The 25,890-nt window shown below is 39.0% G+C and overlaps 1 protein-coding gene across 1 annotated transcript in view; it reads right to left on the bottom strand.

Annotated features, from left to right (window-relative positions):
* ATP10D (ATPase phospholipid transporting 10D (putative)) overlaps nt 1-24,366 on the bottom strand; it is a 69,215-nt gene extending 44,849 nt beyond the window's left edge. The window contains 6 exon segments of the mRNA XM_023764794.1: nt 1,772-1,976; nt 4,030-4,224; nt 6,659-6,845; nt 6,848-6,984; nt 19,787-19,932; nt 24,346-24,366. Coding sequence (XP_023620562.1) covers nt 1,772-1,976; nt 4,030-4,224; nt 6,659-6,845; nt 6,848-6,984; nt 19,787-19,932; nt 24,346-24,351 — 876 coding nt within the window. The 5' untranslated portion in view covers nt 24,352-24,366.
* Between the last annotated feature and the right edge of the window lie 1,524 nt (nt 24,367-25,890).

Raw genomic sequence — 25,890 nt, 5'->3', positions numbered from 1 at the left:
TTACAAAATACTCTAATGGAGAAAACAGTAATTTTAGAATGTTTTATAAAACCAATAAGCAAAGTTTTACCTTTGCAATAAGCAAAGTTTTACCAATCCATACCTTTATAGACATAGGTATGGATTCACTATGAACCATCCAAGCCAACCCTATCTCATTTCCTTTTTTATTTTTACGAGGCTTTATGGCTAACAAAAAATGCTACTGATACAGCTCGTGAAATATTAATATATATGGAAAACGTGAGTTATGATCATATGATTTGCTAATAATATTTTTGAGTTCTTTTGATGCACTGGAATCTATATTATACACTTTAAATATATTAATTAACCATATGCATGCCAAAAGCGTCTATAGACACAAGCGGCGGACCTTTTATAATTAAATTCAAAATATTTTGGCAGTTAACTGGTTAATTTCTTCTTCCTAGCCCCATGTAGTACTATAATTAGGTCTAATTAATAGATGAAGAGAGCAAGACACAAAGAGGATCAATAATTTGCTAAAGGTCTCAAAACAAGACAAAATTTAGAGCCAGGATTAGTCGAGGTCATGGCAGAATGCTCAACCTTAATTGAATCCGAAGTGTTTTGATTAATTAACCGGCATCACCCTCAAAGTAGATATTTAGTGGTATGTAATAAAATTCCAAGTTGTACGAGACTTTTACAAGTGTCTCAGGTACAGGAATGCTTACGAAAGTGACAATGACAATAAGCTCAGCAGCCTATCAATCACAGTGGATCTAAATATATAGGTTGAAAGATGGGCCCAATCTGACATCAGGTGTTGAAATTTACTAAAGATAGGGGTATTTATTCTTTGGCTAACATATTTTCTGGCTTACAAGTATAAGATGAAGAAAATCTGACCCAATAGTGTTCATTTAAAAGAAGACCACTACATTTTAAAATACTTCATCTCAAGTGCTTCTAGAGAAAGAGAAGGAAAACTGCGATTTAGGCATTTTGTAGGATGCTTTTACATATATTACTTCACTTGAGTCTCACAACAATGCTATGAAGGAGACATTATTTCCATTTTAAGATAAAGAAACTGATGCATAAAGTATCTCCATGAGTTGCTCAAAGTCACGCAGTAATTAAATGGCAGAGTTGGATTTCATTCAAACTCATGCTAATGAATATAACTTCAAAGTTCTTGATTCCCTCACCACAGCCTGTGAAAGGTCTAGGAGCTCTGTGGCATGAGAAGCTACAAAAGTCTTAAACGGCCTTGGTATATACGTAATTATAGATTTTTAGGAACAATGATGTATTTATGTCTCCAGCTTCAATAGCATAAAGTCTACGCTTAAGAAATGTAAATTAGAAGGTGACTATTTCTATTACAAAATAATTTCCCAAATTGCAAAATAATTCTTTTTAAATTAAATTTATTGGGGTGACATTGGTCAATAAAATTATATGGGTTTCAAGTATAAAAGTCTATGATACATCATCTGTATGTTGCATTGTTTGCCCACCACCCAAAGTCAAAATAATCCTGTGAGGTACCTTTAATTCAGTTCCAAAAAATATATGATTGCCTAACTGAAATGCTTGAACTCCAAAGTCATTATATCCTATTACCTACAAAATATAGCGTACGTCCACTGATATTGGAGCTGTACTAAGCCTTCTGGGATTGTATTTTTTAATGGTAAAAATAAAATTTAAAATCTCTTTATCTATACATGTGACAGTAAGCTTAGTCATTTTCTAAAAAGAAAATGTTAATGTCACCAACTGCCGACATGTTATTTACCTGCTCTGCATATCCCCGAACCACCTGCCTCTGTTTTAAATTGCTCTCTCCGTCAAGCCCAGAAGTCTCAATATGACAGATCCCATCTGGATCCGTGGAAAAGAGTAAGACCATATCTGCAGGAATGACCTCGTTACAGGAAAGGCGAATAAAGTCCCCAACAGTAACATCTTTCCAGCAGCAATCGAGGTATTTCTTTTCTTTCCTAAAATTAAAAAAAGGAAAGTTTATAAAGACTATCTAGCTAAAAACATATACAACAGTTTTTTTAAGCTTCACTATATAATTTAAAGCATGTTTAAAGTATTAGAATGAATTTTAATCCATTAAATGCTAAAAGGAAAGCCACAGAATTATAAAACCTAAATTCCACAACTTACTTTACCTGAAATTTTAGTCATTAGCTACTAAAACACATTTTTCAGCTCCTTTTTTTTCCTGTGAGATTTTGAACCATTAAGTTATTTGGGTATAAATCTGGAATAAAATTAAAATTACTATTTGATGGGTTTATTCGTACATGAAGTGATTTCTGCATCTACCCTGTGGTCAAGGTGTCAAGGATCCAGAAGTGCACAAGACACAACATCTGCTCTCAGAGAGCTCCCATGTGGCAGAAGGAAGGGTAATTAAACACAAATGAAATACCTAGGTACAACATTAAAAAAATCATTATACCACCATATTAACAGCTCTACTTATTTATATATATTTATGCTAAGTGTCCTTCCCACTGTCCGACCGGTTGCTATGATGCGCACTGACCTCCAGGGGGCAGATGCTCAATGCAGGAGCTGCCATGACGCTCACTGGCCCATTTACAGAGAAATGGCACCGCAGACCTGGCGCCCACAACGCAAATCTCAGCTTCCCCCAAGTGGGACACAGGCCCTGCCACCACCCCAGAGCGACAGCCCTCCCGAGACCCCATGGCCAGCCCGGAAACGGTCGCTGTGGGCACCGGCTAATGACATCACGTAGCAACACCCTGCTTCCTCTCCCTATTGACTAGCCTCCTTGGAGTTTCTTCAGCCCAGGAACACAACTTGCTTTAGAGCCAGGTGGAAACATTTACACTTTAACCAAATGTCTGTGAAGCGTTTTCTCGTGCATCTCATTTGATCCTCACAGAAGTCCTGGAGTAGGTAGATAGGAGACTCAGTGGAATCCTATTTTCTTTCCACTAGCTGGAAAATGGAGATTTAGAAAGCTTAGAAACTTTACCCGACTGAAAAGAAGAAATGGTGGACCTTGAAAATGACTTCAGGTTTTCACACTGCACAGAATATAGTCAAACACTGCTGCAGTTAAACATTTTACCCTTTGTTCTCCCTGTGTGATCTACAATAAGAATCTGCTTTGTGTTGATATTTACTGCTGTGTTGCTGACAATTACCTGAAAGAGAAGTTGGGGTGCTTCACTGGGCTGGAAAAAGTTTAGCTAAATCAGGAGGCAGGTCTAATTAAGCAAGTTTATTCTATATCTATAAAAGGCTAAGTTGACTCGCGCATGCGCGATATATATAAAGCTCTCGCTGGTGCCAATCACACGCATGTGTTTCCATCTGCCATTGTCAATCATGAATTTGGTTGACACTTCTATTATAGAGAAAGGGCGAATAGTGATATTAAAATTAATTTGTGATATTAAATTAATTAAATTAATAGTGATATTAAAATTAAAATTAATAGTGATATTCTAATTAATTTCTTTTCAATGTGCACAAATTCGTGCACTGGGCCATTAGTCATTTAATAAAAATACTGGTTAACACAGTCCTAAACTGTTGCTGCAGTGGGAAGGTTTTATTAGCCTCTTTTGTGCCCCCAAAGAACATTTTCCTCCATTTTACAGAATCCCTTTTCTCCACAGACAGCTTGTCTTCTCTTTTTCATATTCCATCTTGTTCTCCATATCCATTCATATTTTTCATACCCCAACCTCTTCTAATCCCAAATGGTATCATCTAGGATTAAAACCTATCTGCTTGCTTTCCTTCAATGGTTTTAAGTTTTATTCTTTCAGTTTCACTTAGAAGTTATAGAGGCTTGTGTCCTAGGTTGACAACGTCTCACACTTTTGTTTCCTATGAATTAAATTCACTGTAGGTCTTTAATACATATTAGTTGAAAATATCACCACCACCACCACAACCACAAAAAAGGTCCTGGTCACACCTAAGGGGGAAAAAAGTAACAATCTGTAAGTTTCTAAATGGTACATGTGTATTCCTGAGGACAGTTCCTGTTACACTTACCTACTGTAAACTTTGGTTAATAAGTTGTTGATCTGCTTGTCAATTTTGTATTTTCGGTAATCTTCCAAGCCATCTTTTATTGCGATAATTGTAAGGACCACCACCAGAGGCAGCATCGTAATTTCCTTTTGGAAGGCCTCTACCAAAGGCACCCAGTTCAGGACCACTAGAAACAGGAAATACAAATTGGCGGCTCTGCAAACAAACACGCACAAGGAGGTGTTAACAAATCACATAAACGCCTAAAGCAAACAGAGGCGCAAAAACCTCCGGGTGTTTTCTTACAAGTGTTTATTAGCTGATTTTAGATGCTACAGAATAAAGAACTAGCAAAATCTAAAAAACCTGAACCAACAATTTATTACTCCTGTGAACATCTAGCTCAAGGCATACTTTAATAAATGATAGTATGTATTAAATATGTAACAGCAAATATTGGAGTGTGACCATCTTGAGTCGTGTGACACATGATAAAAAGCATAATAGGAAATACTATTTTCTCTTCAAAAGTTCAAAAACTGAGAGGAAATTCAGTGTTATAGGTTATAAAAATAACTTGTTAAATGATGCAACCGTCTACCCTTCAGAAGTTAATTTGTATGGCCAAACCTTACATTCAAACAAGGCTCAAAATAAGTAGAAAAGCCTGAAAGGTGTTTTTTTTCCCCCTTGAGACCAAATTTCTGCTTTGATGCTATTCAGAACCACTTTTTCAGGAACTTCCTCCATTTTATATATTTAAAAACTCCTCCACTGGCCCGCAAGGTAAATTCAAGTGGCCCTTTAATGTAAAAGAAACAAACAAAACCTCAGTGCTGCATAGCCCCTTGAATTTTTATCACATATTTTCCCTGTTAAACTTTTCAAAATAATCTACACGCCTTTCTCCTTCCTAACCTCCAACTCCTTTTACTCTGAAAATTTTCTTCCTTAACAACTTTCGCTACTTGTTTGGCTTAAATTATTTCCATGTGGACTGCACCCAAATCTCCAGCACTGGCCCTGAATTCTTCAAGGTTCAGGGTTGAATTCCATCAAGTGCAGTAGAGTGCAAACCCCATAAAAGACAGAAACACCCACAGCATTTAAAGTCATTAATTTAACAAATTCACATGTATACTTTATTTTATTATTTTTTAAAATATACTCTTATTGATTTTAGAGAGAGAGGAAAGGAAAAGGAGAGAGAGAGGGAAACATCGATGAGAGAGAAACATCAATCGATATGCACTGGACTGGGGATCAGGCTTGCAACCTAGGTATGTGCCTCAACCAAAATTGAACTGGTGACGCATTGGTGCCTGGGACGATGCTCACCAACTGAGCCACACCAGCCGGGCCACATGTATACTGTAAACCCATCCACTGTTCAATAAATGCATGTGGAACACATATAGAGAGAGTAATGAGAATGAATATTGAATGTTGAGAATCTCTGTACTCCCATTAGCATCTCAAACTCAACATTTACAAAAACAAAATAATCTTCCAGCCAAGCTTCTTTTTTATTTCTGTCTTTAATTTTTCTGTTAATCCTTTTGGTCACCTCAGCTCAACATGATCACATCATATTTTTCCTTAATTTCTCATATCTAATCCATAGTCTCTGCAACAGATTATCTTTCTTTTCATTCCCACATTGATATAAGTTCTCCCTTACAACTCACCAGGACATACACAGTATCTTCCTGAATGTTCTCTCTGCCTTCAGTTTGCCTTTCATTGTGTTAGTCTGAACGGATGACTCCCCAGGCCTCAAGAAAATCTTCTGTGCTACTGCTTGGCACTCCCCTTCCTCCAGCTGACACGTGCTGTGCCAACACCTCTGCCTTGCATATCTCACCATCCTCCATGATTAAGTTCAAACACCACTTCCCCTTCTACTGCCATAGCTACCAGCATGATTTCTCTTTAGGAGGCTTCCCTCCTACTAGGCAGCCCTTTGTAACACTCTTCACATCCACTATCTCTTTTCACTGTTTGTATGCACATCTTGCTTCACTTGCCGAATGACCAAACCCATAGGAAAGGAGCCCCATGTAAACTTGCATTTCCTTCAGGGCCTAACTTCATAGGAGAGAGCCAATAAGCAGATACTAAACTGGATTTTATTGTTTCACCTAAGAACTGGATAACCCACAATGTCAAACCTAGTTTCCTGATCCATACTATGAGGATAACAATGTCTTCTCTGGTCAAGAGAAAGCATGTTGTCAACTGCAATGTGCTATGTGAATGTAAGCGGACATCATTCCACAACAGACCCTACCAGAATCGTCAAAGATCACGTCACAAGTCTCAGCCTAAGTAACATACAATGTTATGAATGTGAAAAATCTTTTATATCATCTAGAACAGTGGTTCTCAACCTTCCTAATGCCGTGACCCTTTAATATAGTTCCTCATGTTTTGGTGACCCCCAACCATAAAATTATTTTCGTTGCTACTTCATAACTGTAATTTTGCTACTGTAAACAATATGTAATTATATATGTGTTTTCCGATGGTCTTAGGCGACCCCTGTGAAAGGGTCGTTTGATCCCCAAAGGGGTCATGACCCACAGGTTGAGAACCACTGATCTAGAATGACAAAAACAATCAAAGTTATTTTCCCCCAAACTAAAAGTACCTGTGAAATTGTTCAAATAAATTTCTTGGCACAAAATTCAGAAGCGTGTACTTTGTCGTTCGTATTCGGTTATTCACGTAGGTTCCAGAGAACTTCTCGTACTCTTCCTTGAAGGGCTGGAGGTGGGGAACCACAACCCGGTGCCTGCCTGCCAGTCTGGGGGTCTGAGAGGACTTGCTTCCGCAGCAAGCAGCGAGGAATAGCTGTACGGCCTCTCATCCTCGCCCCTGTTCGGACCGCCCATTAGCCGCTGCCAGTGGTATCGGGCCCATTGAACAGGCTCAGTCATGTCCAAAATGCGGTGAGATCCAGGTTGGGTAGGTGATCTGGCAAAACAAACAAAAACCCGCTAAAACACTCCTCATAAGCTTCTGAAAAGTCTTAAAGAGTAGTAAGGATAGTAAAGCTAACATTTTTTTCTATACCAAATATATATATATGACCCAATGGTTCAAGGTATAAATGGGAAAGTAAGACCAGTATTGACAGCTTCATCGTAACCAAAAGTCTTTATTAAATAAAGGATACTCCTTCTCATGGGCTGACCTGATCACCTAAGAAACAAGAGCCAGCATCTAGAATGCCATGCCATAATTAAAGCAAACAATTTAGGTCAAATGCACACAAATCTCTTAATTTATCCAATCGTGAGTTTTCTCTTCTTTGAATTGAGAATGCCACACATGTCAGATACCGTTGGGAGGATTAAATGAATACCTTGTAAAGCACCCAGCATAAAGCTTGATATAAGTAGTTATTAAAACCCTTTCTATGAAGATTATAAAAATGGCCACAAGTCTTTCCTTCCCTCATGCACACTCCTTCACCCAGCAAGTCGGGGAGTCTCTCTACTCATTGAATCTGGACTTGACACGTTCTTTGCTTGGCTAATGAAACACTAGTGAACGTGACATGAGTAGAGGTTTCAAATGTGCTTGCTCAGGGGACTCCCACTGCTCTTGAGAGCCCTGTGGCCACTACCATGTGCTGAGCCCAAGCTAGTCTATTAGATGTGAGTGCACATGACCCACTTACCACCTTTGTTCCTGTCAATATGTGGGTGAGGCCACTGACCACCAGCTGGCCACTAACATGAGTGTGCCCAGAAGACACAAGCTAGAACAGAGCTCAACAGAGCTCAACCCAACATATTGTGAGTTACTAAAAGTTACATCACCAAGTTTAGGGTGGTTTGTAATAAAACAAAATCTAACTCATATATATATGTATATATATATATATAACTCATATAACTCATATAACTCATATAACTCATATATATATATATATATATATATATATATATCATATATATATGTATACACACACACACACACACACACACACACACACACTAGAGGTCTGGTGCACAAAATCCTCGCAGTCTGGGAGTCCTCAGGGGATGTCTGACTGACAGCTTAGGCCCGCTCCCCATAGGAGCACACTGACCACCAGGGGGAAGCTCCTGCATTGAGCGCCTGCCCCCTGGTGGTCAGTGTGCGTCATAGCGACCAGTCATTAGCCATTCGGTCAATTTGCATATTAGCCTTTTATTATATAGGATATTTTTATTGATTTCAGAGAGGAAGGGAGAGGGAGAGAGAGAGACAGAAACATCAACAATGAGAGAGAATCATTGATTGGCTGCCTCCTACACACCCCCCACTGGAGATCAAAATTTAACTCTTATATAATCTCTTTCTTATTTCCAAGTTTTTCTTATTTTCCAAGAATTCAGCCCTGCCTGGAATGTGAGCTCATTAACTGGGGGCAGGGGGAGGAGTTAGCATTATTAAGAGTACACTATATTCCAAGCACTTTGCAAAGCACTTTATATGCATCGTCTTACTTAATATTAACATCAATCTGATAACACAGCTATTATTTCTATTTTGCAAAAGAGGAAACAGGCTTACAGAAGTAAAGTAACTTGCTGAAATTCATATGGTTAGTAAGGCTGATTCAAACCAAATCTTTCTAACTCAACAGTTTCTGCTTTTAACTGTCCATGTGTCTCATTTATCTTCACATCTGGATTAGCTGGCACTTAGTAGATGCCCAATGAAAATTCCTTGGGTAGCTAACGAACATGTCAGCAAATGAGCAATGTGTGGAGGGCAGGGTCTGGAGGCCTTGGTTTCTATCCTTGCTCTATCAGTCCCATTGCATGTACTTATCATCTTGGATTGGAGCTCACCTCTGGAGACTTATTTAGTAAATCTGTGGGCGTGTTCTGGTCATCTGAACTGTTAACAAGACTCCCCAGATGAATCTGACTCGGATGGCCTACGACTGCACCTAGAGAAAATTGAGGTTATGGGCTAGAAACTATACTAGGCTAGAAATACAGACGTGATTCAGTCCTAGATCCCCTTTTGCAGGAGCTAGGGTCTAGGGAAGGTGACAGGCGTGTAAATACATAAATGCAACCCGAGGTGCAGAATAGTATTCAAGGCACTGATGTAGTTTGGGCAAATTCTTTAAGCGTGCTTCATTCCTAAACTACATTCTAAGTTTAAACCACGTCTATTGATTCTTTTCTCTAAAGTGTTATATTAATCAGGAATTAATAGTTTCCCCCTAAGAACATGAAAATTGTATCCAGCTTTCATGGATCTGAAACCATAAGTCATTACCTAGCAGCATTAGAAGATTTGGCCCAATTATATTCTAGTAGTTATTGAATCCATGTTTTTAACAATCCATTCTTGTTAATACATTTGTTTATGATACATTGGTCTTTAAGCAATCCAAGAGATTAATTAGATAGAATTACTTCAACACTGCATTTATAGACAAGTTGAATTACAAATAATAATTTTCTAAAATCCCATCAGATCTTTAAAAGTTATATGATCTAAAGCAAAATATTAAAAAAATAAATAAGAGCAGAAAGTTACTTTTAATGGGAAAAATGCAAGAGCTTCCAAATGTGTGTATTTGGATATTGGACCCACAATACAGGATAGGCAAAAGTAGGTTTACAGTTGTGAGTATGCAAAACAGAGTTTATTCTTGTAGTATTATTATTATTTATTAATTATTATATTACTTTCCATATGAACAACTGTAAACCTACTTTTGCCCCACACTGTACACAGCCTCTATTGAATAATAAGAAAATATCCTTAAAGTCAGTCTTACCAGTTTTATACTAATATTGAAAACAAGAAAAAATAATAGTTCTATCCTTATCAAATTCTGTCCTTTGGAGTTTGCTCTCTAAAATATCTGTTCAGAGAGAGCTAAATCTATAAACACTGACTGGCCAAAACAATTCTCAATATCTTTTCAACATAATGTTTTTAAAGTGTTCCTCTGAAGTGATTGAAAAGCCTGTTTTTTTCACTTCAGTTAAAAAAAAAATAGCTTGTTCACCTAGATTAGTGGATATTTGGTCCTGCCCAAAACACCCATGGAGATATTAGGTCCATGCCAAAGGTTCTTGAAATTTGGTCTCATCAGAAATATCTAGAAGCATATTTGGTCCAGGCCAAATGGTCCTTGATATTTGATCCTGTCCAAAATGTCCACACTTAGAAGACATCCTGGGTTCAAATAGCTCATATCATTTATTTCTACTTTTGGTTTACAGAATTAATACATACAAAATACCATCATGGATCAAGGACCTTTTGACATGGACCAGTGGGTGGTTCTGACAAGACCAAATGTCCTATAAGGCTTAACCTCCAATGCAGCTTGAGTTATTAAGATAGTTCATAGCGCATTCATACATCTCCCCCAGAACTACCTCGTGCTTTATCAATGAACCAATAAGAATGTAAAATACTTAATAAAAGCACTCAGTGCTTTTCATGCATTTCACCTCATGCACAGTAGGTGACCATTATGACAAACCTCAAAGTTTTTAGAAGAGTGAAATCAGTACAATTTATATAATTTCTGGAAACTTTAAAAGAGAAGTTTTTACTTGTAATTACAGCAGGTCCTCCAATAACATTTAGTTCAATTGTTATAATGTTGATGAGATGCCATAGGAACTTAACTCTTGTTTATATGAATTAGCCTGTGGTAAAAGTGGTTTTGTTAATGCATCTTTTTGCTTAAAGTCACAGAACTATTGTATCTTCAGCATTAAGTGAGCACTTTGTAAATTCATATTAAGACAGAGGAGTGTGTATTCCTCTATTGTCCACAATCTCATACAACAATCTAGATTCTACCTAGATTTTTAAATTTCAGAATACAATTTCTTGAGAATGAAAAGTTAGAAATATTTTTAAAAATATGAGACATGGGTGATGTTAACTTCTGGTAATTTGTGGTGTATTTAACTAACAACCTCACACTAGAAAAAAAATACTCACTGGTTTACAAAAACAATCAGCTTTTCACTCCATAGACATACTCAAGAACTTCTTTTTTCCCATTCACTCCGTTCCAAAGAGACAAATCTATGACTGGAAGACATTTTATTGCCCAAGTTTCCCTCGGTCCGCTTTCCTGTGTACCTTTTCAATGTCCTTACACTTATATTAGGTGCTTTATCTACTGGTATATTGCCTTCTCCTTCCCCCTGGCTCACTGCCCTCCTCAGCATCCACCCTCAGCCATCGAGTCTCTGTCCTACTCTCCAAGGCCAGGTGGCTTGTCGTCCTGTAACGACTCTCCCTCCCTTCATCACTGCTACTCTTTTCCTAATAAGTGATGATGGGATCAAGGGACTGATCTACACAAGAGAGAAAAGGTGCTAGTGCTTTCAAGGAATAGAAGAAAAAAAGACTAGGAGTGCAGGTAACTAGCATGTGGAAAACATCCTTTCAAGGTTCCAGCTAAGAATTTAAACCATCTTATATTATGCAGGAATGACCACGGATCTACTTAGCACTCCAGCTCAGTGCTTTCAAAATTTGGTAACTGCCAGCCAGTGGGAAATACAGTCTATGATATTCTATGGAGAACCTGGAACATAGACATAGACATACATACATACATATATAGCTGGAAAAAAAAGCCTACAAAACAATTTCTTACTCTTATTACTTGCAATGCATGCATTTTCTATTCTACAGTAACTCTTTCAGTCTCTCTCTCTCTCTCATTTTAATACTGGTCAAGATGCACTGAATTGGTTTCAAGATTCACTGATATGCTGCTATTCACACTCTTGAAAGACACTATTACGTGTGGCTCCACAATGGATAAAAGGCACTCAAAGACAGCAGTTGGACTAGAAGGCTCAGGGGAAGACAGCACTTTACTTACCATATCTCCCAGAGTAGGAGCCTATAGCCTTTTACTCTTTCCCCACATGCCCCAGCAAAGTTAAAAGTATATTAGTACTTAGAGAAGGTTCTAGTATTAATAACATTTCACATGGATATTCAGGAAAATTTCTTCATGATATGAAAGGAAAGCAAATCAGAGTAAGTCATACCTCATCAAGCAAGAATCATGATATTTAAAAGCTTAGACTTTAGAGATTATTTAATCTCAAGGCTACAAACTAGTAGTAAAATTCTATCTAATGATGTATTTTGCACCATGATGTTGGCAAACACATTGTTTTTAATATATTTTTTTAATACAGGACATTTAAAAATGGAGATAAATTCACATAAAATATTGATAATTAGATTTTCTTAAAAATAAAACAACAGGATGTTGGACACAAATTTTCACATAGTAACAAATGTCAGAAGCTTTTTCACTGTAGCCCCTGCCCCTAATCCTGTATTTTCTATTTCACCTATTTTAATTGAGTGAATGAGCACCCTGCTCACCATTCTGAGGAATCAAATTCCCCTGCTCTATAGACCAAGACTCAAATGGCAGTTGCATCACTCATTAGATCTCTGACCTATGTAATTAACCTCTGGGCCTCAGCTTGCTAATGAATAAAATAACATAACATTAAGAGTCTTGGGCACACTATGGATGACAATGCTCTAATTCCTGCTCTCCTCTTTGGCTATTTCTCAGGTCATAAATAAGTCAAGGTTTGAAACCCAGTAAATTGGTCTGAGGTCCAAACTTTCGACAGATTGATTTCAAATTAAATGAAGTTGCCCAAGTCTAAGTAAATGCTCAGTTCAGTGTCATTGTTGATACCTGAGAAGTAACCAGTTTTAAGTAGGATACAAATAGAAAACAAATCATAAAAGACAGGCATGACTAACCTATGTAATAAAAGGCTACTATGCAAATTGTCTCCTCGGGAGTTCAACCGACCAGGAGTTTGGCCGCTTGCTATGATGTGTGCAGACCACCAGGGGGCAGCGCGGAACGAAAAGAAGGCCCCGGCCAGCAGCCAGAAGGCCCCAATCAGCCCTGATCACCGGCCAGGCCTAGGGACCCTTCCCATGCACAAATTTCATGCACTGGGCCTCTAGTCCTATATAATAAAAGGCCAGTGACCATAAGCGTAACAACCGGAATGACCGCTCAACCAGTCGCTATGAGGTGGGGGGCCGGCGAGGGGAACCGGCTGGCTGGCAGTGGCAGCAGGGCAGGACCCAGGGAAAGGGAGGGGAACCGGCTGGCTGGTGGGGAGGACAGGGCAGGACTGGGGACTGGCGAGCGGGCAGAAGATGGGCCTGATCGCAGGCTAGGCTTAAGGACCCTACCTGTGCACAATTTCATGCGCTGAGCCTCTAATAAATATAATAAAACTAGAGGCCCGGTGCATGGATTCATGCACTGGTGGGGTCCCTCAGCCTGGCCTGCGGGGATCGGGCTGAAACCAGCTTTCCGACATCTCCCGAGGGGTCCAGATTACAAGAGGGTGGTTCTCCGATGACACATCCCAGAATTGGGCTCCCTCCTCTCTGGTTCCGGGTGTGTCACCCGAGAACTGCAGCTGCCAAGTCACCACAGCTTGGTAGCTCCTGCTTTGAGCGTCTGCCCCCTGGTGGTCATTGCATGTCATAGCTACCAGTCGGACGGTCGAATGGTCACTTAGGCTTTTATATCGTATATAATAAAAGCCCAGCAATCGAACGGCAGAATGACCAGAATGACCAGTCGACCAGTCGCTATGATGCGCACTGACCACCAGGGGCAGACGCTAAACGCAGGAGCTGCCCCCTGGTGGTCAGTGCGTTACCACAATGGGAGCACCGCTTGGCTGACCGTGATGACCAGCTGCTCCCGCTGTGAACCCCGGGCTGATGGGCAGGAACCCAGGCTGTGATCGTCACTTCCTTGCCCCAGGATCCTCCTCCTCACTCCCTGCCACCTCCTCCGGACACCCGCAGGCTACATAGTACTGCTGCTGCCAGGCTCGCAGAGCTGACCCCGGAGGCTGGGAGGCAGGTTTGTTGCCGCCATGGGACTGAGGCCTACTCCACCACCTCTCAGTGCTATTGTCCCTGGTCCCAGCCCTGACCGGGTCCTCTGGAAAGGCAAGTGCTCCAGCTCAACGGAAGATGCCGGGCCACAGAGCAGCCACTCAGAGGGTGGGTCCACAGCCGCTCGGCTGACCGGAATGAGCAGCACTCACACAGAGGGCCGATCCCCACAGGCCACGTCCCCCACCAGTGCACAAATCCCATGCAATGGGCCTCTAGTTTATAGATAACCTTCATACCATCTGATCTCATCCTCCACCATCTTCTTCAAATTTCATTCCAATTATGATCATGAACAAACTATATTCCACTAGTCCTGGGGCCCTCTGCTAATTACAGTCTCCTAGGCCCCTCCCCTGGAGATTCTGATTCAGGAGCATGAATGTGGGGTTTAATTAGTACCCAGATGACATGTCTGGGAGGTTGCAAAGCACAGCCTATAACCTGCACCTTTGGAAATGCTGCCCTCTCTTTCCAGAGGGCTGGTCAATCATATCACCCACTCACCACAACAGCCCCTATTCATCTTCCAGTGGTCGGCAAACTCATTAGTCAACAGAGCCAAATATCAACAGTACAACAATTGAAATTTCTTTTGAGAGCCAAATTTCTTAAACTTAAACTATATAGGTAGGTACATTGTTATTAACTTAATAAGGGTACTCCTAAGGCTTAGGAAGAGCCACACTCAAGGGGCCAAAGAGCCGCATGTGGCTCGTGAGCCGCAGTTTGCCAACCACAGTTCTAGACTGTTTTAGCTTGACCTTGGAGTGGGAGAGACTGAGGATCCACACAGGAGCTACAGTAAGGTACTCCCGGCTCTGCTCCCATTAAAACCTGGGCATGGCTCCATCACTGGCACTTGCTACCGTGTGCTTCAGGTAGCTTCATTCTTCAAGGTCAGGGACCTTCTCTAATTCCTTCCCAGACTCCAGAGAGTCTCATGCTTGGCCAAAGTGAGATGATTAATGACACAGTATATTTAGGATTCAGTACTATCTTTGGCTTCTGGAATCTACTGGGAGTCTTGGAACGTATCTCCAGCAGATAAGGGGGGACTACTGTACTTGTGTTTTCTCAAACTTACTCCTGCTTCTAATGGAAGGAAAGCCACGCTGAGACATGAAAGAGGAAACGAGGTGTTTTTGTTTCCTTTTCCCATACTACCTCTTTAATTGCAGAGTCTGCCAGGCAACCAATTAGCTAAAGATAGCAAAACCCTCTATCAACTGTTCCCATGGGTAAGCAGAGCCACCCAGTAGACAAAAGCTCTAAGGAACATTTTTAAGATTTTTCAAGAATATCATTCATAATTCTAAGATTTAGCCCACTCCACAAGGAGCTGATTTGTCATGGTTTCTGATAATAAACAAATGGTTCCATGCTTTACTTGACCTAATATTATGCCACTGATTGGAACCCTACCTTGAGAATTAACAACAAATTTAAAACACACACACACACACACACACACACACACACACACACACACACGAAACAAGTTCAATTATCATCACATAGAACCAGAAAGAATGCTTAGGTCTTGATACTCTACTCCCCAGTGAGCTGCTCTCCTTACAGGCAGGGAGATTTAGCATTTCATTGAAAAATAAAATATAGTTTACCTAGGTTTTTATTAAAATCTCCATTCTTAACTTCATTTTAGTTTAAGAGCAACTACTACTGTGTGGAAATTTGAATTACAGCAAAATTCCTGCTGGTTAGTGATGGAAAATACCATTAACGATTAACTCTATGAAAAAGCCTGCATGTTCCTGGGCTGAGCATGACAACCTGATGTTCAATATTACCCAGAAATGCAGTGACAAAGGACACCTGTCTCTGGACCCCTTGCTTTAATTAACTGACATTAGCATTTTGTCTAGAATGTAAAAGTTAATTCATATGACCAAGATCAAGATTCTTAACACAGCCTGGCTGGTGTGGCTCAGTGGTTGAGGTTCAACCTATCAACCAGGTCACTGTTCGATTCCCGGTCAGGGCACATGCCCAGGTTGTGGGCTCCATCCCCAGTGTGAGGCATGCAGGAGGCAGCCAATCAATGATACTCTCTCATCATTGATGTTTCTATCTCTCCCCCTCTCCCTTCCTCTCTGAAATCAATAATAAAAATATATTTTTTAAGGAAAGAACAACCACCAATTACAAACAACCAACTAGGTTTAAAAAAATATTCTTAACATACAGGTTTAAACTGGAAGAGAGGGACTGAATATGAAATTAATATAAACCAAATGCTATATACATCCAACCTGCAATACTATTTCACAATAAGGCAATTATATAGTAGGGGGAAAAAGTTTCATTGCAAGTAATCATTAATCACCATCACAGAAATATCAATTATGTTCTAAAAATATGCATGTGTAAATCTCTTTATAATTGGCACAAGAAAATTATAAATCACTTTCACTTATGAATATTGATGGAAAACCTCAATAAAATTTAGCAAATTAAATATAACTCTGGCAATGGGAGTGTGAATTGCTACAATCTATTAGGTATCCCAAAAAAGAAAAAGAAAAAGGAATAGGAGGAGCTTTTTAACTTTTCTTTTTTTGTTACAATGAAATGTATTGAATTATAATTTTTAAAATTTAATTTTCAAGTTTTAAAGGAAGAAGTTTTAATTAATAGCTATGAACCAGTCTAATGCTGCCCTGTGCATTATGTGTGCATGATGCTACATGATCCAATATCCCACTGACTCACAGAAGCTGAACAAAACTTGTAATTAAAGTTCTAAAATCTATAAGCTATCAATTTTAAGACATAAGATCAATTAAAATTAGAAATAAAGAAACACAAGCCAAACGTTGCTAGAAAATAAGTACATATAACACTTTCATAATAATTACTGCTTACAAAATACATTTCACATGCCATTTAATTTAATCTTCACAACATGGTATGAAGTTTTACTTCCTAGTTTCAGAGGAAGAAATAAAAGGTCAAAGAGTATAACTCTGGGCATGCAATATTTGACTCCAAAGTCATGCCTTCCCAATTACACAATTCCATTTATACATAAAATTTCAAATAGTCAAATATGATCATTTAAATTAGATTATTTCTAATTCATAACCTACATTTTTATTATAGTCATTTAAAATAACTATATTTTTCTAGAAGATATTAAAAGCTATAATCTATAACAGAGTGCACCTAAAATAACAGATACTATGTTCCTTCTTGTGTACAATTGTACTTGAAAGCAGACAGAGCTCAAAACACTGTTTCCCTCAATGAATGCTTAATGGAAACTTTGTAGCAGGACAGATCATCAAAGGTAAATATGGGATAATGAATTCCCTTAAGCCCAGTTACTATTTAAACATTGATGAGGTCATCATCAGCCAACACACAACCTGAAATGTACATATATGAGCTCACTTGTCTAAAAGAGAAAAACATTCTTGTGTGTAGTCGCTTCAAGACGCTCTGTTTGTGGCTGTCAAATTCCCATATTCATCGGAATGTGCTGAAGCACCCCCCCATGCTGCTGACTCAGCAGATCTGGGTGGGGCTCAAGAAGCTGGATTTCTTTCCTTCCTGATGTGGCTCGGTTGTTGGTTGTCATCCTGTGCACCTGGGGTTGCCAGGTTCAATTCCCAGTCAGGGCACATGCTCAGGTTGCGGGCTCAACCCCCCGTGGAGGGCATATAGGAGGCAGCCAAATGGATGTTTTGCTCTCATATTGATGTTTCTCTCTCTGTTTCCCTCTCCCTTCCTCTCTCTCTAAAAATCAATTTTTAAAAATCTTTAAAAAAAAAAAAGAATCTGCATTTCTAACAAGTTTCCAGGTTAGTGCTCAAGTTGGTCCTTGGAACATGCTTCGAGAACTCGGCTATGTAAATTTCTTTCAATATGTAAAGTTGAAATTAAGAATGAAGATTTAGTTAGATGTCACTGGTATTATTGGTCAGTCTTTCTTCTTTGAGTGTATAGACCGAGGCCATGTACCGATGACTTGACAGATACAAGCAGACCCTCTCATCTAAGGCTAGAATTAACTAATATAGCGAAAGTCTAGTTTACACACAAAAATACCCAGCAATGGCTGATGAGGCCTTCGGGATGGACTCAGCAGATTTAATACAATTACAAATCAGTTTCAGCCAACATTTCCAAAAGTTTGGCAAGGGAGAACAATGGAGAACAGTGGGTCCTGGCCTTGACAGACTTGTAACCTTTTTCTCAAACAAGATGAGAAAACTCTAACAAAAATATCAAAGTTCCTATATACCCCAAACCTAGGAAGAAAGAGAATTTACCTATCGGGGTCAATAAAAAGAGAGAGAGAGAGATGTTATAGCTATAAGATAAGAAATTTTTCACAGTAGACTTGGGATGTGAAAGTTTTCTTGGCCTGTACATCTCTGAAACACAGAAAAAACCAAAGCTTGTTCCAATCTGGGTCACGCCAGACCTACTTCTCCAGCTCTCTATAAGAAGCTGATTCCTTATCTGACAGGTAATAAGCAGTAAGGTGGCAGTAAGATCACCTGAAATCTTTGCTGGTTTCTTATTGCATCAGGTGCCAAGGTGACATGTTGGCACGGCTCCCTTAGTGATTATTTTTATGCTGCCTATAAAAGGAAAAGAAGTGTTTTTCTTCACCCCACACAATCTTTGGGAAAGAAGATAAACAGTTACAGGACGCTCATGGGAAAAGGCCAGCTCTAATCAAGCACATAGCCCTCATGCATCTTTAGAAAAGAGTGCCCAAACCAAGCTCACTCAGTCCCAATTCGCTCAGCAAACTAGACCTGAACACCAAACGCTATGGTTGATGCTGGGGACACAGAACCTAAAGACACAGTTCTATTCTGCATCACAGAAGCAGCCTCGCACTCAGGCTGAGGGAAGACACCCTCCACCGCAATGTGTTTTATTTCATTGCTGATGAAGAGTCAGTTTAGAGCTTTCAAACAGAGCGTGTTTATTTTTAAAGAAGACAGAGGTATAAAATATGACTGTGGTATCTAGATGCATTGCTTTCTACTGGGAAAAGTTTATCTCTTCTTAATGTTTCCAAAATACATTAAATAGAAAGAGATTTTTCAATTTTCTTGTGTGAGAATTAAGTATTTATGTGTCCATTCAGACACTGAAAGCTTTATTACCTCTTTTTTTCAACATATCTCAGCTTTTTCTTACAGGGATCATACCTCCAATTGACCTTTTGCTAATGCTTAGGCTCAAAACTGGTTTAAGCTAGCAAAAAGGCAGGGAAAATGTCGCAGTGGTATGTTGTCTCTCCATGTTACTAGAAACTAAAAAAAAAAAAATCTCACCCATACTCATGGTAATTTGCCAATATGTCATAGTTTATTCTTAAAGCTGAAAATTATAAACATATATGTTCTGACATTGGTAATCCTGAATACTCCTAAAATCTACGTTATTGAAATGACAGAATAGCTGTTTTTGAGATTCAGTTATTCAACTGTAATACAATATTATTAATTCAATAAACCTGAGATCATAACAGTATCTACCATTTAAAAAGACATGCAGTATGCATGCATATAAGCATAAGCAATGGACGCAGACAACAAGGAGTGAGGGTGAGGGCAAGACTGGGGGGATGAGGGGACAATGGGGGGATAAAGACACATTTGTAATACCTTAATCAATAAAAAATAATATAAAAATAAATAAATTTTAAAAAGACATGCAAAGTCCTGTGCTGGGGATAAATATACATAATTTTAATCTGACAACAATGTACATGTTTTTATCCCCATTTGAGGTTGAAAACATTGAGACTCAGAGTGATTGGGAAACTCACCCAAGTGACACAGCTTGGTCAATGGTTACCCAAGCCTGATCCAAACACCTCCGCTGGAGTGAGAGCCTCCGCAGCCAGTAGAAGGCTCTGCTATAAGGCAGAAACTTGAGCAATAAGTTGGTAGAAGGCACATAGCTTCTGGCAGCCTACCAAGGAATGTGAGGGTTAGGAGGAAGAATAGGACTAGTATAAAATATCTGAACTTAAGTCATTCAGGGGGAAAAAATACTGCAAGCATACTTCCTTTGAAAAAATAAATTAACAAATTCAAATATTTAATTTTCAAACACTCATTAGATGCATGCATTAGAAAGCTCTTTACGTGTATTTGAAATATGATCCAATATATAACAATAAAATGTACATGTAAATAAATGATCCATTTCAGCCCGACTTCAATATCATCGGGTCCCACGGGGACCTGTAAGCGACTGGCCCACTATCTCTCGCTGCCCCTCCTCCTTGCACAGCCTCATCTCCCGCTCACACATTTAGAAATGTATCGTCAACACTGTGGTCACTTCCTTGTATATTCTCTCCACCCCTTAGGTCCTTTCTCACTTCTTTCTTGGCAAAGCCCTTACCCTAGCTATATTCAAATCAGTTCTATCAAATCCCTATATACTCCGTTCCAATACCTATGGGTTGAAAGTGCCTACAGGGAAACACATAATGTGCCTGGTTAGTATCACTTTAAATTACCAGCCATGAGCTACAAGTTGGCCGCACATGCCAACTGCAATTATATAGGACTTCTAGTCTCTTTACTTTCCCATTTTAACAGGCAACTGTTTCATACCTTCTCCTCTAACTGCGTATCTTTCTCCCAGCTTCCTTCCTGCTGATGATCTTGTTTCTGTTTTACTGAGAAAACTAAGACCATCTAAAGAGAACGTCTACAGGTTTCCTTAAGTGACTATTCTCCAGCTCAGAACTCTTCCCCAAAGTCCAGACTCATCCAACTAGACTCATCCAACTAGGCTGCCAACTAGACAGCCTAGCCCAGGTTCTCAACCTTTGAGGGTCGAACGACCCTTTCACAGGGGTCGCCTAAGACCATCGGAAAACACATATATAATTACATATTGTTTTGTGATTAATCACTATGCTTTAATTATGTTCAATTTGTAACAATGAAAATACATCCTGTATATTAGATACTTACATTATGATTCATAACAGTAGCATAATTACAGTTATGAAGTAGCAACGAAAATAATTTTATGGTTGGGGGTCACCACAACATGAGGAACTGTATTAAAGAGTCGCGGCATTAGGAAGGTTGAGAACCACTGGCCTAGCCTATCTCCAAATGGAAACATGTGGAACACTGAGCTCCTGGTACTCTCCCCAAAACCTGCTGTCCCCTCCCCCAGATGAGCCCTGTCAGCTGATGGCAGCTTCATTCTTCTAGATCCTCAGCCCCAAAGTCTTTGAGTCATCAGAGGGTCCTGTCTTCCCTCAAAATCCATACAGTCAGTCAGCAAATTCTGTTGGCCCTGCCTTTAAAATATATCCAGAATCTCACCACTTGGCATCATTCCCACCATCACTCTCGTCTAATACAATCACCTAGTCCTGTTAAAACCTAAGTTAGATCCTGACATTTCCACAATTCCAAATCTCTAAAGGCTCTCATCTTAGTTATAATTATAGCCGCCAGTGTCTCGCTATCTGCCTCCCCATGTCCTCTCAATACCCCTCTCCTCCTTCACTCCATTCTGCACAGCCTTGTCTCAGCAATCCCTATTTTCCTCCAGTTTCATTTCTCATAGAACTCACGTCCCTTTCTAATAAGGTATAATTATTTTTGTATTTTAGCTCTGTTTTCTTCTGCCTCCGTCAGAGGAGAAATTTATATCTCTTTTGTTCATTGATATGGCATAGGCCTAAAACAGTAAGTATCGGGCATAGAGTAGACTTTCAATATGTGTTTGTGGAATGAACATAGGATTAATGAATAACATAATACCTCTCTTACATGCAGAATATCTGTAATAATCTTAAAAACACTGGCTGTAGAAGTGATATATGCTTAGTTATTTCCTGTTAATTCATTACAGCTTTTATTATGCATGCTAAAGTTATTACAGTTCATATTAAAATCTACAGCATGTCAGCCTAAAATGGCCACTTGCAAGACTGTAATAGGAAGACATAAAAGGGGAACTAGAACAAGTCAAATCTGTTTTTAAAAATAGCCAAGGTATGTTAATTTCAAAACTCATAGGAAGGAAGTTCTTCTGAGTAACCTATTTTTTTTTCCAGACAGCTTCATTAATTCCTTTAAGTGCCCGAACAATTTCATCCAGGATGGAAAGCATTATAAATGTGTTCTCAATTTTCCTGTACTTTATACAGCATTCTAAATGCATTTCCTTCTCTGAGATTTCAGCACCAATGCATTGAGCACCAGTCATTGCAAAGTGCTCTATATAGCGGTGCCTTCAGGGTCTTCAGAAGCCTCTGCATAGGTGGTCTTCCAGTAGTTGAAGACCTCCTTGTTTTTAATGCTCATGTCTAATTTTACAGGTTTGTTTGTCCCGTGGCTGCCAAAATATCTGCCTTTCTTAAGACTTAACTCATACTTCCATCTACCTTAGACTCTATAATAATAAAAGCATAATATGCTAATTAGACCAGGCAGCCAAACGACCTTCCGGACATCATTCTGGATGTCCTTTGGGATGAAGCTGCGGCGACGGGGACCGAGACAGAGGCGGTTAGGGGCGATCAGGCAGGCAGGCAAGCAGTTAGGGAGGATTAGGCAGGCAGGCAGAGTGGTTAGGGGCGATCAGGCAGGCAAATGGTTAGGGGTGATCAGGCAGGCAGGCAGAGGGGTTAGGGGCGATCAGGCAGGCAAATGGTTAGGGGTGATCAGGCAGGCAGGCAGAGGGGTTAGGGGTGACCAGGCAGGCAGGCAGAGTGGTTAGGGGTAATCAGGCAGGCAGGCAGGCGAGCGGTTAGGAGCCAGTGGTCCCGGATTGTGAGAGGGATGTCTGACTGACTGGCAGTTGGACATCCCCCAAGGGGTCCCAGATTCTGAGAATGTGCAGGCCGGGCTGAGAGCCCCCCTCCCCTTCCATGCATGAATTTCATGCACCAGGCCTCTAGTAGTTAATAAGCAGAAATAAATGGAATTAATGACCTCAATGGTCTTCAGGGAGCAGAATATAGAAACTTAACAAGACGTATTTAGTCAAACCTATTTCCACTGTTCAGAGATCTCTTTTCCTCATATCTGTTTAATAGATACCAAAAGGCTAATATGTCAGCCATGCACTTTTCTAGGCACTACAACCAAAATGATGAAACGTCCTATGTAAACTCCATGGTTCTTGTCTCCAAGGAGTCCACAGTCCTGTAAAGGGATCAGGCGTGAACTTAATGAGATTCCCTCATTCCCTGAAATTCTTCAGAGGTTAATCCTCATGAGATAGGCTTTGACATGTTTATGGCAAAATTCAGCTAAAATTTCAGCTTAGCTTTCAGAACAGCAAAAGAAAGTTGAGATAATCGTTGCAGTAAAACATATACTTACATAGGGCATATACATTTCTAGATATCAAAGTAATCTCAAAAACAAGTCTGTTATACTTTTTAAATACCACCTTCATTGCTCTTTACATTAGATAATTCAAGTTAGTGGGTGGGGAAAAAAACACTTATTGGTCAGAAGGTTCTCAATTCCTAGATAAGAACCTATTTCAAGATTCTTTCTGCTGATTCCTAATATCTTCAGAACATGACCAATCTACAGTATTCTGAAATGACCATGTTCAACATCATGTGGGCCTGGTAGCATAAACAAAGGTGGCAAATAAAATTACCAGCAATTAATGAGAGACTTAATCTAACTTGATTAAATCCAAAGTATATTAAAAGAAAATAGACCAAGTTGTGTACAGATGCATTATGAAAATATTTTTATGCTGGGACTCTAACTTCACATAGAATTAATTAATTACAACTTCAATGACCACTGTGGGACTCTAGCATTCCACACCTCTACAAAGATACTCAGGACCTCTGATAAGAAAACTTGATTCCCTAGGCAAAACAAACTCTCCACTGAATGTCATGAGGATTCGTATTTCTTTCCTTATCTTCATCTAAAAATATACCCACGCTAAAAGGATGGAGAAAATGTTCCCTTCTTTTTTCTTATGAAACACTAACAAAAATGTTTAGTTTTATTATGTCTTAAAAGGGAATCTGTTGCCAGGAAGTACATACTAAAACCAGCCAACACAAATCTTTTAAGTATTAAACTGTATCTTCTCAGACTATTTTTAAAGTTTTGTGTCTCAGATAAGTGGCTTTTGATGTCAGCTCAGTGATAACACAGAAGTATTTGAAATGGCATGCAGGTGAAGTCAATGGTATTGTCTTTCCTGGAGGTATTTTGTTATTACCTACCCTCCATAGAGTTGAAATTTTGTAAGTTCGTTTTGCTAACAGAAATGTAATTGTGCTCATCTTCCTCATTCAGAAAGGCCTTCAATGGAACAAAGCAGATTTTAGAGAAATAAATTAAGGAATATTTAATGAAGACCTACCGGCATGAGACCTTAGCAGATGTGATCGACAGGAAATGGAACGGAATAAAGCTTGAATCAGACCCGCACTGCTTATTATTCTAGAAAACAGCTGGAGTCAGAAGAGTGAATGTGACTAGAATAAGTTTTATCTGGTGGTTTCCCTTATAAATCAAATGTTCTCACCAGCAAATGTAATTCAGAAACAATGACACCTGACATGAAATTACATACAGGAGATGGTGGAGACTTTGTGAAAGAGGGGAAAGGTAATATCCTCTATGTTCTCTTCATTCTAGGACAAAACTAAAATATATTTATTGTAGACATTTTAGAAACTACAGATTAATGTCATGAGAAAAATAGAAATCATATATAATCCCACCACCCAACCATAAGTACTATTAACTTATGTTTTTATTGATTTCAGAGAGAGGAAGGGAGAGGGAAAGAAAGATCAATGAGAGAGAAACATCAAACAGCTGCCCCCTGCACGCCACCTACTGGAGATCAAGCCTGCAACCCAGGCATGCGCCCTGATGGGGAATGGGACCATGCCCTCCTGGTTGGTTCATAGGTTGACACTCAACCAACTGACATACCAGCTGGGCAATCATGGGAATATTTTTCAAAGATAGGACATCATTTTGTAACTTAGTGTTTTCATTCCTCATATCATGAACCTTTTTTCCGTGTTATTAGTCTTCCCAACAACCTCACACATTTTGAATTATTTTCCATGTCTGTTAATGTGATGTGTGAAAATATGGTAACATATTTTTATGCTGAATATTCTCCAATTATTGGGAAATGAACATCTCTCTTCCCGAAACCTTAGAAAAGTCAAAATTGTCTTTCCTTTGTGAAATGCCCATTTAAGTCTGTTTTTCACTAGGGATCATTTTCCATAGGGGTGTTGATCAATCTCTCACTGCTTTTAATATCTTTTGTAAAAGGCATACTGGTGTATAAAATACAGAGCTTAGAGTTGGTCTTTTAATTTTAGTTATAGTATTCTTGGTGATATTTTTCAAAATGGCATTTTTGTGATTATAAAAATAATAGTTGCTGTAGAAGATTTGGACATATCAGAAAAAAGATTGAAAAATAAAAAGCTATAACTTTACTACCTAGAAATCCAAATTTTTTGTACATGATATATCTGTCCATTGATAGAAACAGAAATTTATATGCAAATGGGAAGTGCAACAGTGTTGTTCAACATTTATTAATGTAGGACAATGCCTGATATGTAGTACGAGCTTAATAAATATTTATTGAGCAAATGCTATTTTATATGTATTTATATTTCAAAATTATATTCTATACATTCAGGATTATATAGTACTAAATCTTACTTTTTTCACTCAATACATTGCAAAAATCTTTCTAAATCACAAAAATTTAAAAAATATTTTGGAAACTAAATTTTATCAATATAGAGATATACTAGTAGTGCATTAAATTATTTTAAAAGCTTGCTATTGTTGAATTAATTTTATTTTAAATATTTTTCCATATCACAGATAACACTGTAATATATATATATATATATATATGTGTATG

The sequence above is a fragment of the Myotis lucifugus genome, unplaced genomic scaffold (genome assembly GCF_000147115.1).
Source record: "Myotis lucifugus unplaced genomic scaffold, Myoluc2.0 scaffold_349, whole genome shotgun sequence".
NCBI lineage: Eukaryota > Metazoa > Chordata > Mammalia > Chiroptera > Vespertilionidae > Myotis > Myotis lucifugus.
This window is presented reverse-complemented; position numbering and strand designations above follow the sequence as displayed.